The sequence below is a fragment of the Oncorhynchus gorbuscha genome, unplaced genomic scaffold, assembly GCF_021184085.1.
Source record: "Oncorhynchus gorbuscha isolate QuinsamMale2020 ecotype Even-year unplaced genomic scaffold, OgorEven_v1.0 Un_scaffold_1249, whole genome shotgun sequence".
Classification (NCBI taxonomy): Eukaryota; Metazoa; Chordata; class Actinopteri; order Salmoniformes; family Salmonidae; genus Oncorhynchus; species Oncorhynchus gorbuscha.
In genome coordinates, this window is record NW_025746081.1 from 108163 (window position 1) to 135111 (window position 26949).

The 26949-nt window shown below is 47.2% G+C and overlaps 1 protein-coding gene across 2 annotated transcripts in view; it reads right to left on the reverse strand.

Moving 5' to 3' along the window:
• The window catches only part of zgc:158766 (uncharacterized protein LOC100009641 homolog), a 78564-nt gene that overhangs the window by 42855 nt on the left and 8760 nt on the right, over positions 1-26949 (reverse strand). For both annotated transcript variants that reach the window (XM_046337038.1, XM_046337037.1), the window contains exons 2-3: positions 16003-16200; positions 5105-6506 (exon numbers count right to left, since the gene is read on the reverse strand). In XM_046337038.1, the coding sequence (XP_046192994.1) occupies positions 5105-6506; positions 16003-16200 (1600 nt within the window). The remainder of the gene's footprint in view (positions 1-5104; positions 6507-16002; positions 16201-26949) is intronic.

Here is a 26949-nt window from a genome sequence, read left to right on the forward strand (position 1 = left end):
GTTCCCTCCCCTCCCACCATAGCCCCTCCCAGCTTAGCCTCTCCCTTCCCAGCCTAGCCTCTCTCCTCCCCTCCCAGCCTGTTCCCTCCCCTTTCACCATAGCCCCTCCCAGCTTAGCCTCTCCCTTCCCAGCCTAGTCCCCTTTTGTCCTCAGGCACTATATGTAGTACTTCCTGTGTGACTGGCTGTGGCGGTGCGGCCAGTAATTCTGTTTGCAGCAAACTTCCTACATTGCTTTGTTTTGTCAGGAAGTTATAAATGTAGAGCAAAGCCTCTCCTGCATTGTACCCAGTGTTAAGCCTGGGTTGTATACAGCGTTTCACAGCCTTCTACACCATCAATGCAGCCAGGACCTGGCCACACATTTCTGTCTGTCGGAGAACGAAACGGTCTGGACTAGCAAGTATAGGACGCATCCCAAATGGTACCCTATTCCCTACATATACACTGAGTATACAAAGCATTGAAATCACATGGGGGACATGAATGACTGTACGCTTGTATTGACTGTACGTTTGTTTATTTCATGTGTTACTCTGTGTTGTTGTTGTTTGTGTCACACTGCTTTGCTTTATCTTGGCCAGGTTGCAGTTGTAAATGAGAACTTGTTCTCAACTAGTCTACCTGGTTAAATAAAGGTGTTCTCAACTAGCCTACCTGGTTAAATAAAGGTGTTCTCAACTAGCCTACCTGGTTAAATAAAGGTGTTCTCAACTAGCCTACCTGGTTAAATAAAGGTTAAATAATACATCTATAAATAAAAAATGAAGCAATGGTCACCACAGCCATTACCATCTCACATGGTGGACGGGGGTAATTCCATCCCTTCTCAAAGTGAGGGAGGGTTTTGTTTTCAGAATAAAGTCCTGAAAAAAGTCAGTTGGTTCACCGTTTCTCATGTTACTCAGGTGAATGGACCTTACATGAGGACAGGTTAAGGGGTTTTCCCCTGCATTCAGGCCCAGTGCAGGAGGGGGGCACAATGAATTCTATTGTACAGGAGGCAACTCATATGTCTGGGACCAGAGTCGAGCACAGCCCAGTGCCACATTTACTGGAAGGTCATCTCACTGTGTGTGTGAACCTAGCGCCACTGTGTGTGTGTGTGTGTGTGTGTGTGTGTGTGTGTGTGTGTGTGTGTGTGTGTGTGTGTGTGTGTGTGTGTGTGTGTGTGTGTGTGTGTGTGTGTGTGTGTGTGTGTGTGTGTGTGTGTGTGTGTGTGTGTGTGTGTGTGTGTGTGTGAACCTAGCGCCACTGTGTGTATGAACCTAGCGCCACTGTGTGCGTGAACCTAGCGCCACTGCATTGTGTGTGTGTGTGTGTGTGTGTGTGTGTGTGTGTGTGTGTGTGTGTGTGTGTGTGTGTGTGTGTGTGTGTGTGTGTGTGTGTGTGTGTGTGTGTGTGTGTGTGTGTGTGTGTGTGTGTGTGTGTGTGTGTGTGTGTGTGTGTGTGTGTGTGTGAACCTAGCACCACTGTGTGTGCGAACCTAGTGCCACTGTGTGTGTGAACCTAGCGCCACTGTGTGTGAACCTAGCGACTCTGGGGAAGTAGATAAAGGAGTTGATCTGCCTCTGGGGACGTAGATAAAGGAGTTGATCTGACTCTGGGGACGTAGATAAAGGAGTTGATCTGACTCTTGGGACGTAGATAAAGGAGTTGATCTGACTCTGGGGACGTAGATAAAGGAGTTGATCTGACTCTGGGGAAGTAGATAAAGGAGTTGATCTGACTCTGGGGACGTAGATAAAGGAGTTGATCTGACTCTGGGGACGTAGATAAAGGAGTTGATCTGCCTCTGGGGACGTAGATAAAGGAGTTGATCTGCGTCTGGGGACGTAGATAAATGGCCTCATTGCCAACATCCCAAAGTATCCCTTGAAATCAACTCACACACTTTCCACATTTCAATACCTGCCCTGCACAGAACAACAGAACAGTGTGTGTGTGTGTGTGTGTGTGTGTGTGTGTGTGTGTGTGTGTGTGTGTGTGTGTGTGTGTGTGTGTGTGTGTGTGTGTGTGTGTGTGTGTGTGTGTGTGTGTGTGTGTGTGTCCAACACCACGTCTGAGCTGTTCCAGGGATGGGCCATACCTGTCTAATAACATATGAAAGCGCATCTACTCACACACAGAACCCCCTCCCCCACCACTACCCAAAAATCAGCACATGAGAACTACAAGCTGTCTCCTCATATCAACAGTGAGTCCAAACAAACACAGGCCTGTAACCCTCATGTCAGATCCCTATTACTGCAGGTCATAATTACTCACTGAAACCACAACATTAAACCTGTCTGGAAACAAACCGTGTTTTCAAGCCCGGAGGCCACACCATTTGATACAGTGAGAGAGAAGCCGGTGTTATGATTCAATCTCTATTGGACCCAATGCCAGGGAAAGTGTTTGTCCAAACTGAAGACAACGCTTGAGTTGAGAAATCTAATCACCAACGCAGTGTCACAAAACTTAGCTGTCTTGTTTAGACTTTTACTGCCTCTGTTGATGTTACATTCCAAAACCAACATGCAAACTGGTAGAAATGATGTGTTTTCAAAGGAAAAACTGGTTGAAAATATGTGTTTTCAAAGGAAAAACTGGTTGAAAATATGTCTTTTCAAAGGAAAAACTGGTTGAAAATATGTCTTTTCAAAGGAAAAACTGGTTGAAAATATGTCTTTTCAAAGGAAAAACTGGTTGAAATGATCATTTAATTTCAACCAGTTTTGCCCACTGAATGGACTTTTACCTTTTGACAAAGGTCAAGCTCCAAACAACTGAGCTATCAGTACACCTGACCTCACTCCTATTTCAATCAATACATATAAATAGCCCAAGCAGAGGTCAAACCCATAACCTTGGTCTATGCAGCATCTTAGTGCAAGCAGGCATCACTACAGTCCCTGGTTTGAATCCAGACTGTATCACATCCAGCCGTGAGTCCCATAGGGCGGCGCACAACTGTCCCAGCGTCGTCCAGGTTTGGCCGGGGTACGCTGCCATTGCAAATAAGAATTTGTTCTTAACTGACTTGCCTAGTTAAATAAAGGTAAAATAAAATGTGGATCACTACATACCAGACTCCAGGAGTCAAACCCATAACCTTGGTCTATGCAGCCCATGTGGGATCACTACATACCAGACTCCAGGAGTCAAACCCATAACCTTGGTCTATACAGCCCATGTGGATCACTACATACCAGACTCCAGGAGTCAAACCCATAACCTTGGGTTGCAGCCCATGTGGGATCACTACATACCAGACTCCAGGAGTCAAACCCATAACCTTGGTATATACAGCCCATGTGGATCACTACATACCAGACTCCTGGAGTCAAACCCATAACCTTGGTCTATACAGCCCATGTGCATCACTACATACCAGACTCCAGGAGTCAAACCCATAACCTTGGGTTGCAGCCCATGTGGATCATTATATACAGTTGCCTTCGGAAAGTATTCAGACCCCTTGACCTTTTCCACATCAATCTACATACAACACCCCATAATGACAAAGCAAACACAAGTTTTTAGAAAAAATGTTTTGCACATGCAGAGAATAATGCGAGAAACTCCCCAAATACAGGTGTGCCAAGCTTGTAGCGTCATACCCAAGAAGACTCGAGGCTGTAATCGCTGCCAAAGGTGCTTCAACAAAGTACTGAGTAAAGGGTCTGAATACTTTTCATTTAGAAATACATTTGTGAAATGTTCTAAATAGGTGTTTTTGCTTTGTCGTTGTGGGGCATTGTGTGTAGATTGACAAGGACATTTTAGATTACAGCTGTAAATGTGGACATGTCAAGGGGTCTGAATACTTGTATTGGACTTCAGGAGTCAAACCCATAACCTTGGTCTATACAGCCCATGTGGATCACTACATACCAGACTCCAGGAGTCAAACCCATAACCTTGGTCTATACAGCCCATGTGGATCACTACATACCAGACTCCAGGAGTCAAACCCATAACCTTGGTCTATACAGCCCATGTGGATCACTACATACCAGACTCCTGGAGTCAAACCCATAACCTTGGTCTATACAGCCCATGTGGATCACTACATACCAGACTCCTGGAGTCAAACCCATAACCTTGGTCTATACAGCCCATGTGGATCACTACATACCAGACTCCAGGAGTCAAACCCATAACCTTGGTCTATACAGTCCATGTGGATCACTACATACCAGACTCCAGGAGTCTAACCCATAACCTTGGTCTATACAGCCCATGTGGATCACTACATACCAGACTCCAGGAGTCAAACCCATAACCTTGGTCTATACAGCCCATGTGGATCACTACATACCAGACTCCAGGAGTCAAACCCATAACCTTGGTCTATACAGCCCATGTGGATCACTACATACCAGACTCCAGGAGTCAAACCCATAACCTTGGTCTATACAGCCCATGTGGATCACTACATACCAGACTCCAGGAGTCAAACCCATAACCTTGGTCTATACAGCCCGAGTGGGATCATTATATACCTGACTCCTGCAGTGTTTAAAACAATACCCTTGACAAAGACTCTATAATAATAATATTCAGTCCATGCGGACCTATGAGACCTTTTGGTGCCATGTGGGACAAACCCTACATGTTATTCTAATCAATCACATGTTATTCTAATCAGTCACATGTTATTCTAATCAGTCACATGTTATACTAATCAGTCACATGTTATACTAATCATTCACATGTTATTCTAATCAGTCACATGTTATACTAATCAGTCACATGTTATACTAATCAGTCACATGTTATACTAATCAATCACATGTTATTCTAATCAGTCACATGTTATACTAATCAGTCACGTTATACTAATCAGTTACATGTTATTCTAATCAGTTACATGTTATTCTAATCAGTGACATGTTATTCTAATCAGTCACCTGTTATTCTAATCAGTGACATGTTATTCTAATCAGTCACATGTTATTCTAATCAGTTACATGTTATTCTAATCAGTTACATGCTATTCTAATCAGTCACATGTTATTCTAATCAGTCACCTGTTATTCTAATCAGTGACATGTTATTCTAATCAGTCACCTGTTATTCTAATCAGTCACATGTTATACTAATCAGGTTTTTCTACCTGTCTCCTCTCTAACACTGCTCCTCCTGTCTGAGCTGGAGAAGGCAGCCTCCAGGTCCAGCCGTCCGAAGCGCAGGGCATATCCGTTCATCAGCTTCTTTGGTGAGAAGACCCCACTGCTGGCCGAGCCCCCGGAGGAGGAGCGCGCCCGGTGCCCTTTGACCTGGGCTGCCTTGTTAGTCCTCTCCAGAGACTTGGAGCGCCTCTCAGCCCGGGTCTCCAGGGCCCCAGCGTTCCTCAGACCCCTCTGGAGGTACAGGAGAGGCATGCTGGGAGAGAGTCTTGGGGAGTCGGGGTCTCCACCCAGCCATGCCCTGGTCCCCCCTAGCCTGAGCCCACGGAGCCCCTGCTCTCTCTGGGTGGTGGGGGTGGAGGGGCTGGTACCAGGGGTCGAAGTTGGAGATGAGGCATCTTCTCTGGGGCTGAGTGGGCTGAGACCTGGGCATGCAGGACTGTGCTCTGGTCCCTCCTCCAGGATGGACTCAGAGCTAGAGCCCAGGTTCATGGGATTCTGCAGGGCCTCCATGTAGGACTTCCGGAACAGTCTCCGGGTCTCGAAGGACACAGAGTCCCTGGCGTGGCGGGGCCGGCGAGGGTTGGGGTTACTGAGGTCGGTGCTGAACGACAGGGTCCTGGTCCTTTCTCTGGTCCCACCCTGGCCCTCCTCCCCCTCCCACTGGCCCTCCCCCGGACCACCACCACCCTCCCCAGCCAGCCTGTCTGTCTGTGGGCTGCAGGAGTGAGAGTCAGGAGCTGCTCTCTGGCTGTGGTTCTGGTTGTGGTTCTCCATCCGGTGAAGTCCCTGGTTGGGATCCTGTTGGGACCTGCAACTAGTGCTGCTGGGGTCCATTACATGTACCCGCCTGCTCAGGATAGCAGGCTCTGAGAAGGTAGAGTCTGCCCCCTGGGAGTGTAGTGATTCGTGGGAGCTGCGGTGGGAGTCCAGGGTGCCTGTGGATCCACTGGTACTGCAGGCGCTGAGCTGGCCACGGAAGCTCGTGCTGTCGCCCCGCGTCTGCATGATGGTGTCTGCCGTGCTGCTGACGAACAGAGGATTCACCACGTTCTTCCACGGCGTCCGGAACACGACGGTGCCGGTGGTGAGCAACCAGTTCTGCAGCGGATGGAGGTTGCGCTCGCGCGTCACATTCTGCAGGAAGTCAGCGGTGAAGACGCTGCCGTACATGCTCTCCGGGATGGGGATCTCTGCGATGGCCTGGCCACTGGCCGACAGACATTTTATGACCAGCTTGGCAGCCTTGCGGCCCAGAGGAACCACCTGTAGGTAGAAGTCTCCCTGCTTCAGACGGACCTTATGGAGCGGGGCGAGCTGTAAGACCACCTTCTCGTTGATGCAGAAGGGCCAACCCTCATGATAGAACAGCCGGCCGTGGAAACGCACCTGTAGAGGAAGACAATACTTTATTAACCCATACCAGACTGAAATGTGTCTTCTGCTGTATCCAACTCCTCTGATATACACGTACATACACTTTACAGATGTAAGCTCTTAATTTGTCACAGCAAAAGAATCCTGAAGCAACAGGATTTGAACGTTTAGTCCATAATGTTGCTTGATCGGTGGTTAGGCTATTAGCTGGCCAAAAGTAGGTTACATTTCAATTGCAATACTGTTAATATAATCACGTGTTAGTGTGGGTTTTTCAGCAAATTTAGGTAAATCAGGAAAATTATCAGCAACAAAAGAGTGATCAAATGATGACCCTACATCTGTAGATTATCTGGAGCAGTGTGAAACCACAGGGCTTCCCTAGGTATAGAGAGATGGACAACAGATTAGAGAGACTGGAGCAGGGTGAAACCACAGTGCTGCACCAGGTATAGAGAGACCAGAGCAGTGTGAAACCACAGGGCTGCACCAGGTATAGAGAGATGGACAACAGATTAGAGAGACTGGAGCAGTGTGAAACCACAGTGCTGCACCAGGTATAGAGAGACTGGAGCAGTGTGAAACCACAGTGCTGCACCAGGTATAGAGAGACTGGAGCAGTGTGAAACCACAGGGCTGCACCAGGTATAGAGAGATGGACAACAGATTAGAGAGACTGGAGCAGTGTGAAACCACAGGGCTGCACCAGGTATAGAGAGTCTGGAGCAGGGTGAAACCACAGTGCTGCACCAGGTATAGAGAGACTGGAGCAGTGTGAAACCACAGGGCTGCACCAGGTATAGAGAGATGGACAACAGATTAGAGAGACTGGAGCAGTGTGAAACCATAGGGCTGCACCAGGTATAGAGAGATGGACAACAGATTAGAGAGACTGGAGCAGTGTGAAACCACAGTGCTGCACCAGGTATAGAGAGACTGGAGCAGGGTGAAACCACAGGGCTGCACCAGGTATAGAGAGACTGGAGCAGGGTGAAACCACAGTGCTGCACCAGGTATAGAGAGATGGACAACAGATTAGAGAGACTGGAGCAGTGTGAAACCACAGGGCTGCACCAGGTATAGAGAGACTGGAGCAGGGTGAAACCACAGTGCTGCACCAGGTATAGAGAGACTGGAGCAGTGTGAAACCACAGGGCTGCACCATGTATAGAGAGACTGGAGCAGGGTGAAACCACAGTGCTGCACCAGGTATAGAGAGACTGGAGCAGTGTGAAACCACAGGGCTGCACCAGGTATAGAGAGACTGGAGCAGGGTGAAACCACAGTGCTGCACCAGGTATAGAGAGACTGGAGCAGTGTGAAACCACAGGGCTGCACCAGGTATAGAGAGATGGACAACCGATTAGAGAGACTGGAGCAGTGTGAAACCACAGGGCTGCACCAGGTTTAGAGAGATGGACAACAGATTAGAGAGACTGGAGCAGGGTGAAACCACAGTGCTGCACCAGGTATAGAGAGACTGGAGCAGTGTGAAACCACAGGGCTGCACCAGGTATAGAGAGATGGACAACAGATTAGAGAGACTGGAGCAGTGTGAAACCACAGTGCTGCACCAGGTATAGAGAGATGGACAACAGATTAGAGAGACTGGAGCAGTGTGAAACCACAGGGCTGCACCAGGTATAGAGAGATGGACAACAGATTAGAGAGACTGGAGCAGTGTGAAACCACAGGGCTGCACCAGGTATAGAGAGATGGACAACAGATTAGAGAGACTGGAGCAGTGTGAAACCACAGGGCTGCACCAGGTAGGGAGAGATGGACTGCTAACTGTCTGAATCACCGTGTCTCCAGCCAGCCCAACCACTCACTGGACCAACATGATCCCTTGGCTACGCATGCCTCTCTCTAATATCAATATGTCTCATCCATTACTGTCCCGGTTAGTGATTACTGTCTTATTTCACTATAGAGCCTGTAGCCCTGCTCAATATTCCTTAACCAACCATGTTGTTCCACCTCCTACATATGCGATGACATCACCTGGTTTAAACGTCTCTAGAGACTATATCTCTCTCATCATTACTCAATGCCTAGGTTTAGCTCCAATGTACTCACATCCTACCTTACCCTTGTCTGTACACTATGCCTTGAATCTATGCTATCGTGCCCAGAAACCTGCCCCTTTTCCTCTCTGTTCGGAACGTGCAAGACATCGAGTTCGTTTAGCCTTTAGCCAAACCCTTATCCTACTTCTCCTCTGTTCCTCTGGTGATGTAGAGGTTCATCCAGATCCTGCAGTGCCTAGCTCCATTTCCACTCCTCAGGTGATCTCATTTGTTGACTTCTGTAACCGTAAAAGCCTTGGTTTCATGCATGTTAACATTAGAAGCCTACTCCCTAAGATTGTTTTACTCACTGCTTTAGCACACTCTGCCAACCCGGATGTCTTAGCCATGTCTGAATCCTGGCTTAGGAAAACCACCAAAAACCCTGAAATCTCCATCCCTAACTATAACATTTTCCGCCAAGATAGAACTGCCAAAGGGGGCGGTGTTGCAATCTACTGCAAAGATATGTCTTACTATCCAGGTCTGTACCCAAACAATTCAAGCTTCTACTTCTAAAAAAATCACCTTTCCAGAAACAAGTCTCTCACCATTGCCACTTGCTATAGACATGCTCTCACCATTGCCACTTGCTATAGACATATAAGCATGCTCCGTTCAAAAAATGTAGAACTAGGAAGAGATATAGTCATTGGTTCACTCCAGACCTGTCTTACCTTGACCAGCACAAAACTATTCTGTGGCGTTCTGCATTAGCATCGAATAGCCCCCGTGATATGCAACTTTTCAGGGAAGTTAGGAACAAATATAATGAATAGCCCCCGTGATATGCAACTTTTCAGGGAAGTTAGGAACAAATATACACAGGCAGTTAGGAAAGCTAAGCCTAGCTTTTTCAAACAGAAATGTGCATCCTGTAGCACATACTCCCAAAAGTTCTGGGACACTGTAAAGTCCATGGAGAATAAGATAACCTCCTCCCAGCTGCCCACTGCTCTAAGGCTAGGACACCCTATCACCACCGATAAATCCACTATAATTGAGGATTTCAATAAGCATTTCTCTACGGCTGGCCATACTTTCCACCTGGCTACCCCTACCTCGGTCAACTGCCTGGCACCCTCCAAAGCAACCCGCCCAAGCCCCCACCATTTCTCCTTCACCCAAATCCAGATAGCTGATGTTCTGAAAGAGCTGCAAAATTTGGACCCCTACAAATCAGCTGGGCTAGACAATCTGGACTAGACAATCTGGACCCTCTCTTTCTAAAATTATCTGCTGAAATTGTTGCAACCCCTATTACTAGTCTGTTCAACCTCTCTTTCGTATTGTCTGAGATTCCCAAAGATTGGAAAGCTGCCACGGTCATCTCCCTCTTCAAAGGGGGTGACACACTAGACCCAAACTGATACAGACCCTGCCTTTCTAAGGTCTTCGAAAGCCAAGTCAACAAACAGATTACCAACCATTTCAAATCCCACCGTACCTTCTCCTCTATGCAATCTGGTTTCAGAGCTGGTCATGGGTGCACCTCAGCCACGCTCAAGGTCCTAAACGATATCATAACCACTATCGATAAGAGACATTACTGTGCAGCCGTATTCATCGACCTGGTCAAGGCTTTCGACTCTCGTCAATCACCACATTCTTATTGGCAGACTCGACAGCCTTGGTTTCTCAAATGATTGCCTCGCCTGGTTTACCAACTACTTCTCTGATAGAGTTCAGTGTGTTTTGGAGGGCCTGTTGTCCGGCCCTCTTGTAGTCTCAATGGGGGTGCCACAGGGTTCAATTCTCGGGCCGACTCTCTTTTCTGTACACATCAATGATGTTCGTCTTGCTGCTGGTGATTCTCTGATCCACCTCTACGTAGACGACACCATTCTGTATACTTCTGGCCCCTCTTTGGACACTGTGCTAACTAACCTCCAGACAAGCTTCAATGCCATACAACTCTCCTCCAACTGCTCTTAAATGCAAGTATAACTAAATGCATGCTTTTCAATCGATCACTGCCCTCACCTGCCCGCCCGTCCAGCATCACTACTCTGGACGGCTCTGACTTAGAATACGTGGACAACTACAAATACCTAGGTGTCTGGTTAGACTGTAAACTCTCCTTCCAGACTCACATTAAGCATCTCCAATCCAAAATTAAATCTAGAATTGGCTTCCTATATCGCAACAAAGCCTCCTTCACTCATGCTGCCAAACATACCCTCGTAAAACTGACCATCCTACTGATCCTCGACTTCGGCTATAAAGTGTCATCTATAAAGTGTCATTTATAGACTGTCATCTATAAAATAGCCTCCAACACTCTACTCAACAAATTGGATGCAGTCTATCACAGTGCCATCCGTTTGTCACCAAAGCCCCATACACTACCTACCGCTGCGACCTGTATGCTCTCATTGGTTGGCCCTCGCTTCATACTCGTCGCCAAACCCACTGGCTACAGGTTATCTACTAGTCTCTACTAGGTAGAGCCCCGCCCTATCTCAGCTTGCTGGTCACCATAGCAGCACCCACTCGTAGCAAGCACTCCAGCAGGTGTATCTCACTGTTCACCCCCAAAGCCAATTCCTCCTTTGGTCGCCTTTCCTTCCAGTTCTCTGCTGCCAATGACTGGAACAAACTGCAAAAATCACTGAAGCTGGAGACTCACATCTCCCTCACTAGCTTTAAGAACCATCTGTCAGAGCAGCTCCCAGATCACTGCACCTGTACATAGCCCATCTGTAAACAGCCCATCTATCTTCCTCATCCCCATACTGTATTTATTTATTTATTTATCTTGCTTCTTTGCACCCCAGTATCTCTACTTGCACATTCATTTTCTGCACATCTACCATTCCAGTGCTTAATTGCTATATTGTAATTACTTCGCCACCATGGCCTATTTATTGCCTTAACTCCCTTATCTTACCTCATTTGCACTCACTGTATATAGACTTTTTGTTTTCTTTTTTTCTATTGTGTTTTGAATATTCCATGTGTAACTCTGTGTTGTTGTATGTGTCGAACTGCTTTGCTTTATCTTGGCCAGGTTGCAGTTGCAAATGAGAACTTGTTCTCAACTAGTCTACCTGGTTAAATAAAGGTGAAATAAACATACACTTCACAGATGTAAGCTCTTAATTTGTCACAGCAAAATAATCCTGCAGCGACAGGATTTGAACATTTTAGTGTTTATTATTTTTTATAAATTAGCAAAAAATTCTCATAACCTGTTTTTGGCTTTGTCATTATGGTATTGCTAGTCAATTGATGAGGATTTAAAAAAACATTTTTTTTTAGAATAAGGCTGTAACGTAACCAAATGTGTAAAAAGTCCAGAGGTTTGAATACTTCCTGAATGCAGTGTAAAAGGCTCAAACATACATTCCACTTTTAAAGAGAGGCACCCTCTTTTCATAGCACTTGAGTGAATCATCGTTCTCTTTTCAACGTCATTCCAATGAGCTGATTCCTCAGAATCCTGGAGGCTAGCGAAACCTGCCCGATCAGGCCCGGTTACTAAGCAACCACAACCCAACCTCCAAACTATGACACTGTCATACAAAGAGCTCTTAACAGTAGAGAAACAGTACTCAGGGGTTGTGTCCCAAATTGCACTATATCGTACAGTGCACTACTTTTGACCAGAGCCTTATGGTCAAAAGTAGTGCACTAAATAGGGAATAGTACGCCATTTTTTTTGTCTATTTTTCATTGGCTTAACTGCTGTAAAAGTGTAGGAAAAGCATTGAAATAGCCAGTGTTGCCTGCCTACTGATCATATTGGTGTTGACACAAAGCCTCTAACACTCTGGGCGTTTTTCTCAGTGGCTAACCAGGCTTAGATAGTGATGTTCATATAATGTTTAGGTACCCTACATTACTCATCTCATATGTATATGTATATACTGTACTCTATATCATCTACTGTATCTTTATGTAATACATGTATCACTAGCCACTTTAAACTATGCCACTTTGTTTACATACCCTACATTACTCATCTCATATGTATATACTGTACTCGATACCATCTACTGCATCTTGCCTATGCCGTTCTGTACCATCACTCATTCATATATCTTTATGTACATATTCTTTATCCCCTTACACTGTGTATAAGACAGTAGTTTTGGAATTGTTAGGTTAGATTACTCGTTGGTTATTACTGCATTGTCGGAACTAGAATCACAAGCATTTCGCTACACTCGCACTAACATCTGCTAACCATGTGTATGTGACAAATACATTTGGTTTGATTTGATTTGAGGTAAAACTATGAGGCTATGAGTGGCTTTGAGGCTCTCCATCACAGTGTAATCACAGCAGATGCATACAGAGGAATAGGCTGTGTGGCTATGAGGCTATGAGGCTATGAGGCTCTCCATCACAGTGTAATCACAGCAGATGCATACAGAGGAATAGGCTGTGTGGCTATGAGGCTATGAGGCTATGAGGCTCTCCATCACAGTGTAATCACAGCAGATGAATACAGAGGAATAGGCTGTGTGGCTATGAGGCTATGAGGCTATGAGGCTATGAGGCTATGAGGCTATGAGGCTCTCCATCACAGTGTAATCACAGCAGATTAATACAGAGGAATAGGCTGTGTGGCTGTGAGGCTATGAGGCTATGAGTGGCTGTGAGGCTATGAGGCTATGAGGCTGTGAGGCTATCCATCACAGTGTAATCACAGCAGATGAACACAGAGGAATAGGGTTTCAGGGCCTTTGGTCATGGAGACATGGAGCCCTCTCTAACCCACAGCAATTAAAGCTGCTGGGAGAGCCAGGATTAGATTACAACCTGGACCCCTGAGCCGAGGGATGGTAGCGAGGCTCTCAGGCAGACCACAGTTTCCTCTCTGTTACGGTCTCTTTTCAGAGCCGGAGGGCCGGGTGTGTGTCCCAAATGACATCCTATTCCCCATATAGTACACTACTTTTGACCTGGTAGTGCATTATGTAGGCCATAAGGTGTCATTTGGGGCTCAACCTCTGTCTCCTTCCAGAGTTTTCTCTCTGTTTCTGTGTGGCTCCAGAGCAGAATGGCTGCATGGCTTTCTGTCTGATTTCTATGAACAATGATCCATTCTGTCTCTCTCTGTCTCTCTCTGTTGTTCCCCCCCTCACCCTCTCAGCAGAGGTATTTCACACTCATCTCTCTCTCTCTCTCTCTCTCTCTCTCTCTCTCTCTCTCTCTCTCTCTCTCTATATATATATATATATATTTTTCTTCTCACATTATCTCTCCCCCTCTCTCTCTCTCTCTCTCTCTCTCTCTCTCTCTCTCTCTCTCTCTCTCTCTCTCTCTCTCTCTCTCTCTCTCTCTCTCTCTCTCTCTCTCTCTCTCTCTCTCTCTCTCTCTCTCTCTCTCTCTCTATATATATATATATATTGTCACATTATCTCTCTCTATATATATATATATACAGTGCCTTGCGAAAGTATTCGGCCCCCTTGAACTTTGCGACCTTTTGCCACATTTCAGGCTTCAAACAAAGATATAAAACTGTATTTTTTGTGAAGAATCAACAACAAGTGGGACACAATCATGAAGTGGAACGACATTTATTGGATATTTCAAACTTTTTTAACAAATCAAAAACTGAAAAATTGGGCATGCAAAATGATTCAGCTACCTTTACTTTCAGTGCAGCAAACTCTCTCCAGAAGTTCAGTATAAATGCACCTGCACTGTGATAGTCTCAGAGGTCCGTTAAAAGCGCAGAGAGCATCATGAAGAACAAGGAACACACCAGGCAGGTCCGAGATACTGTTGTGAAGATGTTTAAAGCTGGATTTGGATACAAAAAAGATTTCCCAAGCTTTAAACATCCCAAGGAGCACTGTGCAAGCGATAATATTGAAATGGAAGGAGTATCAGACCACTGCAAATCTACCAAGACCTGGCCGTCCCTCTAAACTTTCAGCTCATACAAGGAGAAGACTGATCAGAGATGCAGCCAAGAGGCCCATGATCACTCTGGATGAACTGCAGAGATCTACAGCTGAGGTGGGAGACTCTGTCCATAGGACAACAATCAGTTGTATATTGCACAAATCTGGCCTTTATGGAAGAGTGGCAAGAAGAAAGCCATTTCTTAAAGATATCCATAAAAAGTGTTGTTTAAATTTTGCCACAAGCCACCTGGGAGACACACCAAACATGTGGAAGAAGGTGCTCTGGTCAGATGAAACCAAAATTGAACTTTTTGGCAACAATGCAAAACGTTATGTTTGCTGTAAAAGCAACACCCTGAACACACCATCCCCACTGTCAAACATGGTGGTGGCAGCATCATGGTTTGGGCCAGCTTTTCTTCAGCAGGGACAGGGAAGATGGTTCAAATTGATGGGAAGATGGATGGAGCCAAATACAGGACCATTCTGGAAGAAAACCTGATGGAGTCTGCAAAAGACCTGAGACTGGGAATGGCCAAGTCAAAGTCCAGACCTGAATCCAATCGAGAATCTGTGGAAAGAACTGAAAACTGCTGTTCACAAATGCTCTCCATCCAACCTCACTGAGCTCGAGCTGTTTTGCAAGGAGGAATGGGAAAAAATTTCAGTCTCTCGATGTGCAAAACTGATAGAGACATACCCCAAGCGACTTACAGCTGTAATCGCAGCAAAAGGTGGCGCTACAAAGTATTAACTTAAGGGGGCTGAATAATTTTGCACGCCCAATTTTTCAGTTTTTGATTTGTTAAAAAAGTTTGAAATATCCAATAAATGTCATTCCACTTCATGATTGTGTCCCACTTGTTGTTGATTCTTCTTAGTGGTCTGTGTTGTAATGATGTCTATAATGGTGTGTATTAGTGTTCTGTGTTGTGATGATGTCTATAATGGTGTGTATTCGTGTTCTGTGTTGTAATGGTGTCTATAATGGTGTGTATTAGTGTTCTGTGTTGTAATGGTGTCTATAATGGTGTGTATCTGTGTTTAGATTAGAGCTGATTAAAATAGTAATAGTAACCATGATGGGAGTCTTTTGGCCAGACTTTATAGTCTCCGTCTGTCTGCTCCACTTTATAGTTGATCTTTGGGTTCAGTTTATTTCCTTCCTCTCTGTCTTTTCTCAGCCTTATAGCCCCATGATGTCTCTTCAGTGAGACTAAAGTCAGAAGAGATCAAGGTTCACATAGAGCATCTCACTCCAAAGCTCCAATAGTTCTACAGGAAAGGGAAGCTGCCTGTGTTACGTTTCCAAAGCATTCATATTCACTTCAAAACTTCCTGAACTGTTGCTTTGTAGAGTACTCTCCCTCCCTCCCTCCCTCCCCCTCCCTCTCTCTCTCTCTCTCTCTCTCTCTCTCTCTCTCTCTCTCTCTCTCTCTCTCTCTCTCTCTCTCTCTCTCTCTCTCTCTCTCTCTCTCTCTCTCTCTCTCTCTCTCTCTCTCTCTCTCTCTCTCTCTCTCTCTCTCTCTCTCACTCACTCACTCACTCACCATACCACCCCTCCACTCCACTCACACAAGTCTCTTGTTGGATGCTCTGCAGGATCCTCTTGGCAGGAAGTAAGAAGTCGATGAGGCATCGGAGTCCGTCCCCACGGTACTGTCTCTCCACCACGCTGAACAGCTGCCACAGGACGGTGGATGCGGTGGCACTGAATGGAGGGTACAGTGCAGACAGGGTGCTCTGGATACAACTGTCCAGGGACTCAGAGTCCTGTAGGGGCAGAGGAGAGGAGGGGAGAGGTGGATTAGATACAGTCCTTTCTGGGGAGAGGAGAGGAGGGGAGAGGTGGATTAGATACAGTCCTTTCTAGGGAGAGGAGAGGAGGGGAGAGGTGGATTAGATACAGTCCTTTCTAGGGAGAGGAGAGGAGGGGAGAGGTGGATTAGATACAGTCCTTTCTAGGGAGAGGAGAGGAGGGGAGAGGTGGATTAGATACAGTCCTTTCTAGGGAGAGGAGAGGAGGGGAGAGGTGGATTAGATACAGTCCTTTCTAGGGAGAGGAGAGGAGGGGAGAGGTTCTAGGGAGAGGAGAGGACGGGAGAGGTGGATTAGATACAGTCCTTTCTGGGGAGAGGAGAGGAGGGGAGAGGTGGATTAGATACAGTCCTTTCTGGGGAGAGGAGAGGAGAGGAGGAGAGGAGGAGAGGAGGAGAGGAGGAGAGGAGAGGAGGAAAGAGGAGAGGAGGAGAGGAGGAGAGGAGTAGAGGAGGAGAGGAGGAGAGGAGAGGAGGAGAGGAGGAGAGGAGGAGAGGAGATGAGGAGGAGAGGAGGAAAGAGGAGAGGAGGAGGAAGACAGAGGAGAGGTTACAGAGCAGACAGGGGCTCTGGATACAACTGTCCAGAACTCAGTCCTGGTAGACATGGTTACATTATTGTCCACGGATGTCAAATGGATGTCACATGGCTAAAGAGACAGGGGGCAAAGAAAGATATATATATATATATATATATATATATATATATATAGAGAGAGAGAGAGAGAGAGAGAGAGAGAGAGAGAGAGAGAGAGAGAGAGAGGGAGAGGGAGAGGGAGAGAGAGAGAGAGTTTTTACAAATATAGTTAGTTCACCTGTCCCCTTCATGATGTAATGATGAAGCTCATAGATCAGCCGTTGGTAATGAACATGTGCAGACATTGGCAGGTTTTATCTCAGCTACTGTACGTATGAAAAGTGTTCCTTGCTTGAGGCCAACATTCAGCATAAAGACTTCTTATATAACCTGTGCACACCCACCGTGCACACCCACAGTGCACACCCACAGTGAAAACACTTTGGCACAACACTGAGATATTGTCGTCACTGACCTTATCATGGCACAAAAATCCCAACGCTTATAATAAATCCTGCAATACCCTCAGACGAACCATCAAACAGGCAAAGCGTCAATACAGGACTAAGATTGAATCCTACTACACTGGCTCTGATGCTCGTCGGATGTGGCAGGGCTTGCAAACTATTTACAGAATACAAAGGGAGACCCAGCCGCGGGCTGCCCAGTGACACGAGCCTACCAGATGAGCTAAATGCTTTTTATGCTCGCTTCAAGGCAAGCAACACTGAAGCATGCATGAGAGCACCAACTGTTCCGGGCGACTGTGTGATCACGCTCTCCGTAGCCGATGTCAACAAGACCTTTAAATGGGTCAACATTCACAAAGCCGTGGGGCCAGACGGATTACCAGGACATGTACTGAAAGCATGAGCAGACCATCTGGCAAGAGTCTTCACTGACATTTTCAACCTCTCCCTGACCCAGTCTGTAACACCTACATGTTTCAAACAGACCACCATAATCCCTGTACCCAAGAAAGCGAAGGTAACCTGCCTAAATTATTACTGCCCCGTAGCACTCACGTCGGTAGCATTTCCACAAGCATTTCGCTACACTCGCATTAACATCTACTAACCATGTGTATGTGACCAATTCAATTCAATTAGATTTGGTAGCCATGAAGTGCTTTGGAAGGCTGGTCATGGCTGACATCAACACCATCATGCTGGAAATCATAGACCCACTCCAATTCACATACCGCCCCAACAGATCCACAGATGACTCAATCTCAATCGCACTCCACACTTTCCCACCTGGACAAAAGGAATACCTATGTGAGAATGCTGTTCATTGACTACAGCTCAGCGTTCAACGCCATAGTGCCCACAAAGCTCATCACTAAGCTAAGGACCTTAGGACTAAACACCTCCTACGACTGTGTGGCTAAGCACGACTCCAACACCATCATTAAGTTTGCTGACAACACAACAGTGGTAGGCCTGATCACCGACAACAACGAGACAGCCTATAGGGAGGAGGTCAGACCCCTGGCAGTGTGGTGCCAGGACAACAACTGCTCCCTCAATGTGAGCAAGACAAAGGAGCTGATCGTGGACGACAGGAGAAGGAGAGCCGAACAGGCCCCCATTCACATCGAAGGGGCTGTAGTGGAGAGGGTCGTGGACTACAGGTAAAGGAGAGCCGAACAGGCCCCCATTCACATCGAAGGGGCTGTAGTGGAGAGGGTCGTGGACTACAGGTAAAGGAGAGCCGAACAGGCCCCCCTTCACATCGATGGGGCTGTAGTGGAGAGGGTCGTGGACTACAGGAGAAGGAGAGCCGAACAGGCCCCCATTCACATCGATGGGGCTGTAGTGGAGAGGGTCGTGGACTACAGGAGAAGGAGAGCCGAACAGGCCCCCATTCACATCGATGGGGCTGTAGTGGAGAGGGTCGTGGACTACAGGAGAAGGAGAGCCGAACAGGCCCCCATTCACATCGATGGGGCTGTAGTGGAGAGGGTCGTGGACTACAGGAGAAGGAGAGCCGAACAGGCCCCCATTCACATCGATGGGGCTGTAGTGGAGAGGGTCGTGGACTACAGGAGAAGGAGAGCCGAACAGGCCCCCATTCACATCGATGGGGCTGTAGTGGAGAGGGTCGTGGACTACAGGAGAAGGAGAGCCGAACAGGCCCCCATTCACATCGATGGGGCTGTAGTGGAGAGGGTCGTGGACTACAGGAGAAGGAGAGCCGAACAGGCCCCCATTCACATCGATGGGGCTGTAGTGGAGAGGGTCGTGGACTACAGGAGAAGGAGAGCCGAACAGGCCCCCATTCACATCGATGGGGCTGTAGTGGAGAGGGTCGTGGACTACAGGAGAAGGAGAGCCGAACAGGCCCCCATTCACATCGATGGGGCTGTAGTGGAGAGGGTCGTGGACTACAGGAGAAGGAGAGCCGAACAGGCCCCCATTCACATCGATGGGGCTGTAGTGGAGAGGGTCGTGGACTACAGGTAAAGGAGAGCCGAACAGGCCCCCATTCACATCGAAGGGGCTGTAGTGGAGAGGGTCGTGGACTACAGGAGAAGGAGAGCCGAACAGGCCCCCATTCACATCGATGGGGCTGTAGTGGAGAGGGTCGTGGACTACAGGAGAAGGAGAGCCGAACAGGCCCCCTTCACATCGATGGGGCTGTAGTGGAGAGGGTCGTGGACTACAGGAGAAGGAGAGCCGAACAGGCCCCCATTCACATCGATGGGGCTGTAGTGGAGAGGGTCGTGGACTACAGGAGAAGGAGAGCCGAACAGGCCCCCATTCACATCGATGGGGCTGTAGTGGAGAGGGTCGTGGACTACAGGTAAAGGAGAGCCGAACAGGCCCCCCTTCACATCGATGGGGCTGTAGTGGAGAGGGTCGTGGACTACAGGAGAAGGAGAGCCGAACAGGCCCCCATTCACATCGAAGGGGCTGTAGTGGAGAGGGTCGTGGACTACAGGTAAAGGAGAGCCGAACAGGCCCCCCTTCACATCGATGGGGCTGTAGTGGAGAGGGTCGTGGACTACAGGTAAAGGAGAGCCGAACAGGCCCCCATTCACATCGATGGGGCTGTAGTGGAGAGGGTCGTGGACTACAGGAGAAGGAGAGCCGAACAGGCCCCCCTTCACATCGATGGGGCTGTAGTGGAGAGAGGGTCGTGGACTACAGGTAAAGGAGAGCCGAACAGGCCCCATTCACATCGAAGGGGCTGTAGTGGAGAGGGTCGTGGACTACAGGTAAAGGAGAGCCGAACAGGCCCCCTTCACATCGATGGGGCTGTAGTGGAGAGGGTCGTGGACTACAGGAGAAGGAGAGCCGAACAGGCCCCCTTCACATCGATGGGGCTGTAGTGGAGAGGGTCGTGGACTACAGGAGAAGGAGAGCCGAACAGGCCCCCCTTCACATCGATGGGGCTGTAGTGGAGAGGGTCGTGGACTACAGGAGAAGGAGAGCCGAACAGGCCCCCATTCACATCGATGGGGCTGTAGTGGAGAGGGTCGTGGACTACAGGAGAAGGAGAGCCGAACAGGCCCCCCTTCACATCGATGGGGCTGTAGTGGAGAGGGTCGTGGACTACAGGAGAAGGAGAGCCGAACAGGCCCCCTTCACATCGATGGGGCTGTAGTGGAGAGGGTCGTGGACTACAGGAGAAGGAGAGCCGAACAGGCCCCCCTTCACATCGATGGGGCTGTAGTGGAGAGGGTCGTGGACTACAGGAGAAGGAGAGCCGAACAGGCCCCCATTCACATCGAAGGGGCTGTAGTGGAGAGGGTCGTGGACTACAGGTAAAGGAGAGCCGAACAGGCCCCCATTCACATCGATGGGGCTGTAGTGGAGAGGGTCGTGGACTACAGGAGAAGGAGAGCCGGAAAGGCCCCCATTCACATTGATGGGGCTGTAGTGGAGAGGGTCGAGAGTTTCAAGGTCCTTGGTGTCCACATCACTAAGGAATTAACATGGTCCAAACACACCAAGACAGTTGTGAAGAGGGCACGACAACACCTTTTCCCCCTCAGGAGACTGAAACAGTTTGGCATGGGTCCCCAGATCCTCAAAAAGTTCTACAGCTGAACGCTTCTACAGGTCTTTATTTATATAGAAACATCTGGTTTATAGAATTGTCCATGTGGTCAAGTCACAGAGGGAACTCTTCTACAGGCCTTTATTTACAGAGAAACATCAGGTTTATAGAATTGTCCATGTGGTCAAGTCACAGAGGGAACACTTCTACAGGTCTTTATTTACAGTATATAGAAACATCAGGTTTATAGAATTGTCCAGGTGGTCAAGTCACAGAGGGAACACTTCTACAGGTCTTTATTTACAGTATATAGAAACATCTGGATTATAGAATTGTCCATGTGGTCAAGTCACAGAGGGAACACTTCTACAGGTCTTTATTTACAGTATATAGAAACATCAGGTTTATAGAATTGTCCATGTGGTCAAGTCACAGAGGGAACACTTCTACAGGTCTTTATTTACAGTATATAGAAACATCAGGTTTATAGAATTGTCCATGTGGTCAAGTCACAGAGGGAACACTTCTACAGGTCTTTATTTACAGTATATAGAAACATCTGGTTTATAGAATTGTCCATGTGGTCAAGTCACAGAGGGAACTCTTCTACAGGTCTTTATTTATATAGAAACATCTGGTTTATAGAATTGTCCATGTGGTCAAGTCACAGAGGGAACACTTCTACAGGTCTTTATTTACAGTATATAGAAACATCAGGTTTATAGAATTGTCCATGTGGTCAAGTCACAGAGGGAACACTTCTACAGGTCTTTATTTACAGTATATAGAAACATCAGGTTTATAGAATTGTCCATGTGGTCAAGTCACAGAGGGAACACTTCTACAGGTCTTTATTTACAGAGAAACATCTGGTTTATATAATTGTCCATGTGGTCTACAGTATAATAAAGGAAACTTCATTTAATATAACAGGCTTTTAAAAATTCAATATTTGTGCACAATGTCTACTTTAAATAACAAAGGGACACAAAAGGCATTCATTTTGTGGAATAACCCTTAAAACAGCATAACAGAGAGAGTGTCCCTGTCGTGTTTCTGCTTGGGTTGTGGGACCTCAGAGCTGTGACATACACACACACCCACCCAGCCACCCTCTAACTCTCCAGGAAGTCAGTAGGTGGCAGGACACATCCTGCGTGATGGCCTTTCCATTAGAGACGGGGGAAACATCTGGACGGGTGACGTCACGGACAGAGAAGAGTGGACACAAACCCCCGGCCTGGAAAGTCCAGTCTCTCTCTACCCCAGCCCTCTACGCTGGTCATCCCGCTCAGCATTGTGTCTGTAGAGCAGGGGCTTTTCTCTAATGAGGAGCCAGGGGATGTAATGGTATAATGTAACCTAACCCACTAGCAACAATAATGTTGCTGCTAACTACACCTGACCCTGTAACACCAGGGACCTGTAACAGCTCAGTAGTGTTGACTTGTCACTGTAATGTCAGTGCTGCTAACTACACCTGACCCTGTAACACCAGGGAACTGTAACAGCTCAGTAGTGTTGACTAAAGTCAGCCACGTGACCAGAGTAAAGGGTGTATAAAGACACATGACCAGAGGAAAGGGTGTATAAAGCCATGACCAGAGGAAAGGGTGTATAAAGACACATGACCAGAGGAAAGGGTGTATAAAGCCATGACCAGAGGAAAGGGTGTATAAAGACACATGACCAGAGGAAAGGGTGTATAAAGACACATGACCAGAGGAAAGGGTGTATAAAGACACATGACCAGAGGAAAGGGTGTATAAAGACATGACCAGAGGAAAGGGTGTAAAGCATAAAGACATGATAAAGACATGACAGAGGAAAGGGTGTATAAAGACATGACCAGAGGAAAGGGTGTATAAAGACATGACCAGAGGAAAGGGTGTATAAAGACATGACCAGAGGAAAGGGTGTATAAAGACATGACCAGAGGAAAGGGTGTATAAAGACACATGACCAGAGGAAAGGGTGTATAAAGACACGACCAGAGGAAAGGGTGTATAAAGACACTAAATGACCAGAGGAAAGGGTGTATAAAGACACATGACCAGAGGAAAGGGTGTATAAAGACATGACCAGAGGAAAGGGTGTATAAAGACATGACCAGAGGAAAGGGTGTATAAAGACACATGACCAGAGGAAAGGGTGTATAAAGACATGACCAGAGGAAAGGGTGTATAAAGACAAGGTTGAACATGACCATGACCAGAAAGGGTGTATAAAGACATGACCAGAGGAAAGGGTGTATAAAGACATGACCAGAGGAAAGGGTGTATAAAGACATGACCAGAGGAAAGGGTGTATAAAGACACATGACCAGAGGAAAGGGTGTATAAAGACATGACCAGAGGAAAGGGTGTATAAAGACATGACCAGAGGAAAGGGTGTATAAAGACACATGACCAGAGGAAAGGGTGTATAAAGACATGACCAGAGGAAAGACCTCTCTGGTACTAGAGGATTGGTGTTTGTCTCAATGAGGATGACCTGCTCTAGTAGACATAATCAGTGTCGCAAATGGCACCCGAGTCTATATATGGTGCCCTATGGGCCCTGGTCAAATGTAGTGCACTATATAGAGAATATGATTCCATTTGGGACACATAGAGGATAACCCTCATGACAGGACTGGTAGACATGTTGTTCACCATTCAGCCTCTGACCTCTGACCTGTGGCCAGTCAGCCACGGGGCCACTGTGACATCACCAAGGCCAAACATGTCTCTCTCCCTACTGCCTGTCGGTTGGAACGCTCCTTCCCTTCCACAATAGAACACAACAGTGGAATGGAACAGTGGAACACTCCTTCCCTTCCACAATAGAACACAACAGTGGAATGGAACAGTGGAACGCTCCTTCCCTTCCACAATAGAAGACAACAGTGGAATGGAACAGTGGAAAGCTCCTTCCCTTCCACAATAGAACACAACAGTGGAATGGAACAGTGGAACGCTCCTTCCCTTCCACAATAGAACACAACAGTGGAATGGAACAGTGGAATGCTCCTTCCCTTCCACAATAGAACACAACAGTGGAATGGAACAGTGGAACACTCCAGGCTCTTCCACAATAGAACACAACAGTGGAATGGAACAGTGGAACACTCCAGGCTCTTCCACAATAGAACACAACAGTGGAATGGAACAGTGGAACACTCCAGGCTCTTCCACAATAGAACACAACAGTGGAATGGAACAGTGGAACACTCCAGGCTCTTCCACAATAGAACACAACAGTGGAATGGAACAGTGGAACACTCCTTACCTTCCACAATAGAACACAACAGTGGAATGGAACAGTGGAACACTCCAGGCTCTTCCACAATATAACACAACAGTGGAATGGAACAGTGGAACACTCCTTCCCTTCCACAATAGAACACAACAGTGGAATGGAACAGTGGAACACTCCAGGCTCTTCCACAATAGAACACAACAGTGGAATGGAACAGTGGAACACTCCAGGCTCTTCCACAATAGAACACAACAGTGGAATGGAACAGTGGAACACTCCAGGCTCTTCCACAATAGAACACAACAGTGGAATGGAACAGTGGAACACTCCAGGCTCTTCCACAATAGAACACAACAGTGGAATGGAACAGTGGAACACTCCTTCCCTTCCACAATAGAACACAACAGTGGAATGGAACAGTGGAACACTCCAGGCTCTTCCACAATATAACACAACAGTGGAATGGAACAGTGGAACACTCCTTCCCTTCCACAATAGAACACAACAGTGGAATGGAACAGTGGAACGCTCCTTCCCTTCCACAATAGAACACAACAGTGGAATGGAACAGTGGAACACTCCAGACTCTTCCACAATAGAACACAACAGTGGAATGGAACAGTGGAACACTCCAGGCTCTTCCACAATAGAACACAACAGTGGAATGGACCAGTGGAACACTCCTTCCCTTCCACAATAGAACACAACAGTGGAATGGAACAGTGGAACACTCCAGGCTCTTCCACAATATAACACAACAGTGGAATGGACCAGTGGAACACTCCAGGCTCTTCCACAATAGAACACAACAGTGGAATGGAACAGTGGAACACTCCAGGCTCTTCCACAATAGAACACAACAGTGGAATGGACCAGTGGAACACTCCAGGCTCTTCCACAATAGAACACAACAGTGGAATGGACCAGTGGAACACTCCTTCCCTTCCACAATATAACACAACAGTGGAATGGAACAATGGAACACTCCTTCCCTTCCACAATAGAACACAACAGTGGAATGGAACAGTGGAACACTCCAGGCTCTTCCACAATAGAACACAACAGTGGAATGGAACAGTGGAACACTCCAGGCTATTCCACGATAGAACACAACAGTGGAATGGAACAGTGGAACACTCCTTCCCTTCCACAATAGAACACAACAGTGGAATGGAACAATGGAACACTCCTTCCCTTCCACAATAGAACACAACAGTGGAATGGAACAGTGGAACACTCCTTCCCTTCCACAATAGAACACAACAGTGGAATGGAACAGTGGAACACTCCAGGCTCTTCCACAATAGAACACAACAGTGGAATGGAACAGTGGAACACTCCAGGCTATTCCACAATAGAACACAACAGTGGAATGGAACAGTGGAACACTCCAGGCTCTTCCACTGACAGCCACACAGATAGAAATCACTGCCAGGGAAAGTCCGGCACAGAAACAACAGGGGTGCCTCCCAAAGGGCACCCTATCTCCTATTTAGTGCACTACTTTTGACCAGGGCTTACATAGGGCTCTGGTCACAAGTAGTGCACTACAGTATATAGGGAATAGGGTTCCATTTGGGACATGGCCCAACACTGTAAACCCAGAGGGGAGAGTAGAAAGGCCGTCAGAGTTCACTATGCAGACAGTTTATTTACGGTTACAGGTGGCTATCAAACTGATATATATAACTGTCTATCAGATCACAACAACTGGTTTGAGTCAGTCAACATTCTCAGAGCAATTTCACCGCCCCCAAAATTCCAATCCCCCCCCCCCCGTATGACAGTCCAGAATTGAGATCTGTCACATTGTTGAAATGATTTGTTTGGTATTTCAGCCCCACCATCATCTCAGAGAGTGACTGTAACAGAGTGTGTTGTTGGTAGACAGCTCCCCTACAAGACCTGCATTGTTCTGTTGTTCCCCTCTAACTGCTAAGGTCTGGATGCCCCATCCCACCTCCATTAGCAGGCCCAGTCTGGTTCTGAGGGGAACCAAAACGTCTCTCTCTGAGCAGGCTATGGTCTCATCCCAATTGGCACCCTATTGCCTATATAGTGCACTACTTTTGACCAGGGCCTGTGGGGATTATGGACCCTGGTCAACAGTAGTGCACTATATAGGGAACAGGGTGCCATATAGGACACAGCCCATAGTCACTAGTGGAGCAGGGAGGGAAGAATGAACATGGCGTTTACTAGAGGGAAGGCAACAATGGGAGGAAACCAGCCATTACTACATGCTTTTAAAAACAGCCCAGAGAGAGAGAGAGATATTTCACTTGTTTTGACAATGTAAACATATGTTTCCCATGCCAATGAAGCACTTAAATTGAATTGAAATTGAATTGAGAAACAGAGAGGTTGAGCGAGAGAGAAAGAGAGCGAGAGAGAGAGAAAGAGAGCGGGAGAGAGAGTAGTTCTTCAGGTTCCCAAGCCAGTGATTGAAACAGTGATTTATCAGCAGTGTGTGTATGTAGTGGTAGAACTCTGGCTAGGTAATTAGTGGGATGGGTCGGATGATCCCGATGTGACAGTACTGTTGTCATTCTTTCCTTCAATACAACACAGACTGACAGACATCTGGTTCAGAAACACATAGAACAAACAGAGGAAGGAGAGAGAGAGAGAGAGAGAGAGAGAGAGAGAGAGAGAGAGAGAGAGAGAGAGAGAGAGAGAGAGAGAGAGAGAGAGAGAGAGAGAGAGAGAGAGAGAGAGAGAGAGAGAGAGAGAGAGAGAGAGAGAGAGAGAGAGAGAGAGAGAGAGAGAGAGAGAGAGAGAGAGAGAGAGAGAGAGAGAGAGAGAGAGAGAGAGAGAGAGAGAGAGAGAGACAGAGAGAGAGAGAGAGAGAGAGAGAGAGAGAGAGAGAGAGAGAGAGAGAGA